A 9,131-nucleotide genomic window follows, 5' to 3' on the forward strand; every position below is an offset into this window, starting at 1 on the left:
CTATTTTTTGAGATAGTCTTTCTTGCTTTCCATTAATACTGAATCTGAAAAGATGAGGTTTGTGGGTCAAGATAAAAATTCCCCTCTTAGACACAGCCATAGAAAATGCCAGTAAATGTCATCTTCTTTGAACACAAAAATCTTAGCCAGAGAATCTAACCAGCTTTCTACAGCAAACAGCAATCCTGATAAATTTTTATGTGATTAATTTAATTCCTACCTAGTGCTGATTTTAAAACCCATTGAAATAATAGGAAAGATTGTCTTTTGTGTCAGCAGGCTTTGGATCAGGGCCACAGACTAGTGGAAAAGTAACTTAATTATCAGCTATGGCTCCTATTCACAGCCTACATAATTTTTAACTGTAGATATTTGATTTGCTTCCATAGAATGAAATAGTCTTAAAGACCAATAATGCTATTAAAAAGTCTTCCATGTTTATACTTCAGCAAGCCAATGACCAAACTTCTAAAAATGTGCTTGTCATAGAAGAGACAAAAGAAAAATCAGGGTCCAGTCTGTAATGTGTTATTCTAATCCAGAATCTGAGTTCAAGATTCCTATTGTTGTGTGAATTAAAGATTTTTTTTTTTTTTTGCAAAAATCTTGTTGGTCCAATAAAAGATATCACCTCTGTCCATGAGCCATGATTGCTTTTTCCTCTAGACCAATATGGCTACAACCTGGATACTTGAAATGACTGATTAAGTTTTATTACCACAGGAGGGAGTTCTCAGCCCAAACTAGTCCTTTCAGTGCTGTGACATAGTGAAAAAGTCCTTCAGCAGACTCACTCGCACACTCTACACTGTGTTGTATACTGGCAGGACAGTTGGATGATTATACTAAATCATGCTGCCAGATGACACGCAAGGACCTGGTGACATGCTTGGAAAAAAGCAATTAATGACTGACGAAAAGCAGAACCCTACCTTCCTCTTACTCTACAGTCCTTCTGGCACACTTTAAACTTTCCCCATTATGGTGCATTCCCATCTGAAGTGTACTTATATCACTCTAGCTGTGGAAAATGACAACAGACACAGACTTGTCACCAGGGGTTATGCTTCTAAAACTTTCAGAAACTCTTCAACTGAGCTGTTTCTGTAAAAATGCCAAACATAGCAGGATGAACCACAAGGAGGATGTCAATGACAAGTCCCATTGCTCAGTTAGAGGACACTAAAAACTTTGTACATTTAAGTAAAATTCACTTTCATCAAAATAATTATTGCCTTGCAACCATGAAGAACTAAAGCAAGATGGTTAAAGCCTGAATAATTTCTTTCACTTTCTTTCTAGCATTGCATTAAAATGAAGCAAGAGAAACAAATGTGACATCTGTCCAAGTCCCATACTCAGTTAGCATTACAGAATGGATTTATATAGAATAACCTCTCTACCTATTGAAACAAGCCCATATTTAGTCACAGTATTGTAGTCACTTGTTGGTATTTTCATTCATTCGCATATTCTGGACCACAACTGAACATTCACCCTTTTAAAACTCTTGCTAAATACAAAATCAGTTTTGTTTCTGGCTTGTCAAGTTGGACATACAGTTTGTCTTCTAGCAGTCTTTGTGTTTGCCACCGTTTTTGCGGCTTGTTCATTTTCTAAGGGAAGTTGCCTTTCAAGGTAGGTGAGACAGGTCAGAATCCTCCACATCCCTGCATACTCATGTGCCTTTCCCATCATACTTTTGTCCATTTCTACATTTGAACTGTTTAAAAATGTTGAGATCCTGAGTTTGCTTTTATTCCTTTATAAGTTTCATGCTTGGGATAGCTATGGGGGGCTTAACAGTCTTATTTATACTTCTTGTACCTGATCTTAGGCTAGCTGCTGGCATAAGATGGGTCAGTCCACTTAGCTATTCTAACATGTCAGACACAGCAGCCTTCTTGGATTGGCTGGAAATAAGTAGAGCACCCTGCACTTCAGCTCTGGCTTTATTCAGAGCTCTTCAACTGATATAGGGGAAACAGGTGCCATAAAAATGACTGTGCCGGATCTTTCCTCTTCCAAAGATTCAGCCATTGCAGGGGAAAGCTACCATATTTCAGGTCACTTTGTACTGCTCCGATTTGCAGATCAGTCCCATTGGGGATGTGTACATGTGCATTAAAGCACTTTTTCTAATGTGCATTAAATGTGGTACCTCCAATGTGACGTACTAAAATAATGAACATTAGGCTGCCGTAATGCACAGTAACGAATGCGTACCTTTTTAAAGTGACAATGCACAGTAGCTTATTTTACTGCCCATTAGTGTAGTTGCACAGTTTTTTACGTGACACTTTAATGCACAGTAAAATAGGCTACTGCACATTAAAGTGCATGTGTAGATGTGCCCATGATGTTTTATTCCTATGGACTTCTTTATTTCTGGGGTCCTGCACATACCTCAAATGCAAATGCTGAAATGTTACCAGAAAGGTTATTTCTGTGGTATTTCCAGACCAACAGAAGCAGGATATATCTGAAAACTCAGAAGGAGGTCTGGTCTCGTGAGATTGCCTGCCAAACTATGCGGACCTAAGCTTTGGATAAACATCTGATCTTGTATATTTATGCACCAACCTTCTGAGGTCAACTGAGAGCTTGTTTACCACCAAAGTCTCTGATTTGTATAAAGTCACATTAAAGCACTTGCATTCCCATTATCTGGTTTCTAAATTCAGTTTACAAACAAAATAATCCACAAGTGAACCACCTTGGACTTCATTGAAGCGAATACTGATGTTACTACAGAGATCCTTTTTCTAATGTAATTTTAAACTGCTACTGTAATGTGTGTTACTTAATTGTCAAAAGTGCTTTTAACTGAAAACATATTTTATAAGGGTACCTTTAAAATATCTATTTAAATTCATTACATCAGTATTATTTATGTAGCACAACCTGTGTGCTACAGCCTACACATACATGTTTTGACAGTAATAAAGCCACCTGCTAATAGAGTGCCTTTCATCCAGAGGTCTTAAAATGTTTAACAAATATTGGTAAATACCTTATTTTGCAGAGGGAGAAGCTGAAGCCAAGTGCCTTGGCTAAAGTTACAAAATAAATAAACCTCATATCTGAGAAGAGACCTTAGGAGTCCTTAGCTCCAGTTAACTGGCTAATATTTATGTATTGCAGCAGAATTTCAGTCTTTTTTATTAGTAAAATATGAAGGGACAATTAATGTGGGAAACCTAACTTCCAACAAAGAGTGCTCTCAAAATCCACACCCAATGACAGACTAACAATGCCTTATGGGGTACAAACCCAGGCTTGAAATTTTCCTCTGGCCCCCATGAACACAGAGCAACCCGTGCTGATTTCTAATGATTCTGCTCTCATCTGTGTTTAGTTTTCAGGACTTTATCTGCTGTCATTCGTCACTATCCTTGTTGGTCTGGTGCTCTACTCCTCCACATCAACGTATGTTGCCCAGGATCCACGGGTATACAAGCAGTTTCGAAACCCTTCAGGACCTGTTGTAGACTTGCCCACAACTGGACAACTGGAACCATCAGTAACATATACCAGTCTAGGCCAAGAGACAGAAGAGGAGCCTCACGTCAGAGTTGCCTAAACCCAGGCACTTGTCACCCACTGATGATTCAGTGGAATTCATATATTCATTATCTCTGTATTGTACATAGAGAAAGGTATTTACCAGGTGCAGTTACACCGGTGGGCTGCAAGGTAGCAAATAGAAAAGGCTTGTAAAAGTACAAATTAATTGTTATTGGGTGTATATTGCAAAAAAAAGGTGCCAGTCCCTTGTTTAGGGTATTAGTGGTATGTTGGCGATAGCATAATGCTCTTTATGAATCATTCCCTCTGAAACTACCTGTGAAGACAGTCAGGATACAAGCTGAAATTACATACATATCAGAGGGGCATTTTTGCACCTGTTGTATGATAATCTGCCAGGGCCACACGAAGGTGTGGAAAAGCCACATTTTTACAGCAAATCCACTTGTGCAGTCACTGTTATTTTCTCTCTTTTTAAGGTGTATTTATTTTGCACAAAATAGACGGGGTACTCATGGTAGCTACATCCTGAAGCATTTTTGTTAGCACCTGAATCTGATGGGGAAAAGATAATGTATTCAGCTCTGCTTTCTATCTGGTTGCCCACCTTTTATGTAATTTGTGCTGTGAATCCAGAGGAAGGACAATTTACAGTATCAGCCTCTATTCTAGGAATAGGTATAAATTGAGCATTTTAGCCTTACTATATTTGCAGAAGTGAATTACTTGAGCATTGACCTTTTTATGTTCCATGATGGATTTCCTGGTGGCTGAGGTTCTGCATCAGGTGACAGGGAATTATATTTCTATAGCTGCATCTAACCTGCAGAAAAAAACCACACAGAATGAATTTCTTACTTTTTACGTGTAAATCTGTATAAAAAAGTGCATTTTCTAGTTTCCTACTTATTGTAGCTCTCATTGGTAAGACAACATATCAGTCAGACCAGGGCACTTATTTTAAATCCTTCGTACATATAAAAAAGCCTTCTGCATTTCCAAATGTCTTAGTCCTTTGCTACAGGATGTGCTGGGTTCCTTTTCCTAACAATACCAACCTGGAAACATGTCAGTTTTTTATCAGAACTTACTCATGCCACAATCATACATATTAGGAAGCAGTGGAACGAATTCATGAGGAGTAAGACTAAATCATCTGCTGGTGGGACTGCAGTATTTAAAAGATATTTAGACCATAAGGTGGAGCCAATTATTTTACCCTAATAAAAGAAGTAATAGAAGAACCAAGCAGTTTTCTTATACTTACCAGGACATGTGAAAGTCCTCTATACATTTTGCTCTAAAATGTACTTGCTATGGGATCCTCATCAGAACTATGAAGATGCTTCTGTTGAAACCTAAGCAGAGCCATAGAAGTCTATAACCTGTCTTGATTTTTGTCCCATTGGGAATACAGTGAAAGACAGAGTCTTTTCTTCATACCTACATAGTCTATATGCCTCATAAAATTACTAAAAGGAAGGATAGTCTTATTAATAGACCAGAGATTGAAGTGAGCTTGGTTTTATTCACAAAATTGCCACAGATTTCTAGTGCGTGTCTTTTACCCTCTGTGTGGCTTAGTTTCCCAGTTTGTATATATAGGGATAAAAATACCTTACCTACCTCACAGGGGTGTTGTAGGGCTAAGCTGTTTTAAAGTGCTTTAAGATCTTCAAAAGATGGAGTTAAGGAAGTGCAATATGTGATGTATTCATTGTATTAAAAACAGGGTTCTCAGCAATGTTGATTGATTTTCTGCTGGTGGGTACAGGAAGTATATTTTACTTGAATGATATTGTACTGAGGAAGTCAGTCTTTAAATAGAAAAGTTGGGCTTTATGTAACCCCTACCCCCTAAACTCACCTACTTTTATGAGAAAAAGAAACTTTAGTCTTGTTATTAAAAGGGCCCTACAAGTCAACCAAGTGGGCTGGTTTTCAGCCGAAACAGTATTTGTCTTGTATAGTTCTGTTCCGTTATATGACAGAAAGAATTTCTCTGCAGCAGGTTTAAAAAAGTTTGCATGGAAATATAAAAAGTGACCCATTACAAAATGCTAATGAACAACTCAATATCTACTAATTGTCTTCTTCCTGGGCATGATGAAAAGTGGCATACTCTGTACCATTATGCTTCGGCTGCCTGCCATGATCCCACTGCAGTTGAAAAGAGGGGACTTCAGTATTGCCAGATCACCCTCACAGGAGTTCCAAAATCATGAGTTAGGCTCTGCAAATTCATGCCATTGGTTTAAAAGTCACGAGAGTTTGAACACAATATATTTGGAGTTGGTTTTATTTGCCTTCTGCCCTTTGAGCCTTTAGCATTTATGTTTTCAAACTCTTCCCTGCAACTCTGACACCTGCAAAATTTTCTTCTTCTTTATATTCTTTTTTTTAAATAAAAGCTGAGATTCTCATATAATAACTTGACTCCAGGATTAGGAGCTTTTAGGGCAATTCCAAATATTGTGAGATTTACCATAAAACCACAAGTGTCAGCAACATTTAACTTGTTCACGTTCACCTCCGTGCACAGGACCACTTCACTTCCATTGAAGATCCTGGAATAGGACTTATGGGTGTAGGTGACCAATCATACACTGGATGAAGCTTCATGCTTGTTCAGACAGCAGAAGACCATGGCACCAATGAAGCCCTCAGATCAGGGCCCACCAATATATGGGCTTTGTGCTAGCCTCTAACCTTTTCTAGCAAGGGAGTATGTTTTTTGGTTACAAGTGTCTTCATTCTCTCAGGTACCCAGAGGCACACTTATGGGCACCTGTCATCTCTCAGACTTTTTTGCTACCTTTTATACCAATTAAATACCTTTCTCTGGACATTATTCCCATGTTGGTCTCAAGACCTTTCAAGACTGCATGTTTGTGCGTGTGTATGTGTGTGTGTGTGTTTCATGTTTACAGTTCCTTCATTTTGCATAATTATTTTGGTTTACTTCATTCTTAGTATTTATTTTTAAGCCAAATGTTTGTAGTAATTTTTTTCTCATTTTTATGACACTAATTTGTAGATGTTTATTAAAGTCTTACTAGGTTCAACTGGGTGGAAGGCATATCCGGGTTATTCAGACCTGAGAATTTTTACATAAAAAGGTTTGCAATCAATGGATGGCTAAGAGGTGCCATTCAAAGCAATTTTATAAGACATTTTAAATGACTCTATTCTATGGAAATAAATTATGAATGTTCAGATATGCACTGTACACTCAACAACCATCCCATGTGTTTTTTTGCACATGAAGAGTTTCAAGTCACCAGGATAACTTATTGTGGGATTGGGTGCGTCATATTGCCCCAAAGGATGGATCTCAAAGGGAGATAGTAGTTTAACATTACAGATACTCTGTTGAGCAAAATCTGAGGTCCAGGAGGGGGAAAGAAAGCATTGTTTCTAACTGTTTAATTCCAGTAAATCAAGACCTCAGTAGACACCAGCAAAGGTTCAGCTATCCAACTGGCAGCTACTCTACTGGTTGAATTAGGACTTCACCAGTTCTGTGTAGATCTTTTCCTTGAACAAACTGAAGCTCTACTGCCCCACTGGCAATGAATGGCCCTTAGCAAGACTGATGTAATTTTCAGCTACTGGAAGAAAGCCTGCACTGGGAGACAGAACTTGTCTTGGTTCCAGCGATAAACTTTTCAAACATACAACAGACCAAGCAATTGAAAATTTTGCACCACTGTGTCATATGAAAAAGTTTCAATGTATAGTTTAGATATTGCTAACTTGTGCTATTAACATTTTGACAAGCGTGTAGTATTGTTTTCTTTCCTTTTTTTTAACCATTTAGTATTCCTGAGCTAGCTACAAATATAAATTTTACCCCATGGGTAGGATTTTTATTGTTATATGCCATAATAAAGCACACTAATCTTGAAACAACAAATGGAAATATGAACCAAAACCAAAAACAAACAAGCCCCCCTCCCCTCCTCCCAAAATCCTGCACCGAAAAGCCGAACAAACCTTTCTCCGTTTTGATATTTGCATGCTCCTATATGGACTGGCTGTGGCAATGTAATGCCTGTATAATGTTTTCAAATAAAAATAAATGCTTTATGAAAGCAGGGTTACTAGTTTCCTTGTCTGTTTTCTTACCTTTAATATAACTTAAAATGACTGTCCGTGAACCATGGATATTTTTCAAGGGGCTACCCAAACTTCATAATCCAAGGATGATTTTCAAATGTGGATTGCACATCTTTGCCATGCAAGCCCATGTACACCAAGATGATTCTCACTCTCTTTAGGAAATACACTATAGCATATCATTAGGAGCAACATACTCCCATGGCAGAGAGGGGCATTTGTGGCTTTTCTCTTAGGCATCTGCAGTCAGCTTGTCCTCACAGCTGCTCCATTGCAACTCTGTATTCTGCTATGTTCACAAACACCCAGCCTCCACCAAAATTACCCAGATGGCCCTCAGATGCAGGAAGGACAAAAGGATTTTAAATGCTTGAGGGAGAAAAGGTACTAGGTTAAGGGTTTGGGCCCTAGTAGAGAGGCTGAAGAAGAGCACACTTAAGGAGGCTAGAAAGCAGGCTGGGAGGAAGAAGGCAAAGCCTTTGGTAGGGATGGCTTGGTATCCAATGATCCCTGCCCACATGAGTGCTTGCCAAGCAGTGGCATAACTAGGGCAGGGCAACTGGGGCAGCTTGGCAGGGGACAAAAAAAACAGCTGTCACCAGCAGCCAAGTTGTGGTAATTGCAATGGAGCCTGGCTGTGTTGCCATGCTGCTGCTGCCAAGCTTTCTTTGTTTGCATGACATCTCTGTAAGAAAATTCACCCCTAGGTTTCTCACAATCCTGCCCCTGTTAATGAAAAGGAGCAGAACTGGTGACCATTTCCTACCATCCCGTTACCCAAGCCAATTGAATTTGAATGGAGTGCCACAGATCATAATGTCAGAAATGATAGTCTAATCCATTCTGTTGGGTGCATCTACACGAGGCCTTACAGCACCTTTGTTACTGCACTACCATTTAGTACTTCCTTTTGGCCGCTACGTTGCCATAGCAATGCATTATAATGAGGGAGCATGTTGCTATAGCAATGTGACAGTGGTGTCACGGTTTTTGCCTACGGCGCTGTAGTGCTTCATCACAGCGATGTAGTGTCTTGTGCAGGTGCACCCTTAATGTCTGAGTCTCTAGCACTAATGCCAGCTTATCCCATGTATATTTGAGCATGAGATCAAGAAATCCTTAAGGAAGTGAGTTAGCATGTCTGTGTTGATTGTGCTAATAATTATATAACATTATTAGCCAGTCCTGTACAACCTACCTTCAGCACCACAGCACTGTTCTGCTTTCTGCCTGGAACTTTACCTTTGTGCCCTTTTTAATAGTCATCATAGGTGACACATCAGGGGGGACACAGGGGAGCACGTGCCCCCCACTCGAGATTGGCTCTCACTGGCCAGGGAGTGGCGGGAGATGGCTGATGTCCCCCCTGAGAATGTGGGGGTGCTGAGAAAAGCACCGGTGGCACTTCCGGTTTGCCGCCGACACTTTCACTTCTGCCAACGGTGGCGATAGGCCACTGGGATACCCCTCCCCCCCCCAGGTCG

The 9,131-nt window shown here is 39.6% G+C and overlaps 1 protein-coding gene across 1 annotated transcript in view; it reads left to right on the forward strand.

Annotated features, from left to right (window-relative positions):
* Nucleotides 1–7,627, forward strand: part of SLC35F1 (solute carrier family 35 member F1) — a 458,666-nt gene extending 451,039 nt beyond the window's left edge. Inside the window, exon 8 of the mRNA XM_059733219.1 lies at nucleotides 3,359–7,627. Coding sequence (XP_059589202.1) covers nucleotides 3,359–3,583 — 225 coding nt within the window. The 3' untranslated portion in view covers nucleotides 3,584–7,627. The remainder of the gene's footprint in view (nucleotides 1–3,358) is intronic.
* The last annotated feature ends 1,504 nt before the right edge of the window (nucleotides 7,628–9,131 follow it).

Source organism: Alligator mississippiensis, chromosome 1 (genome assembly GCF_030867095.1).
Source record: "Alligator mississippiensis isolate rAllMis1 chromosome 1, rAllMis1, whole genome shotgun sequence".
NCBI lineage: Eukaryota > Metazoa > Chordata > Crocodylia > Alligatoridae > Alligator > Alligator mississippiensis.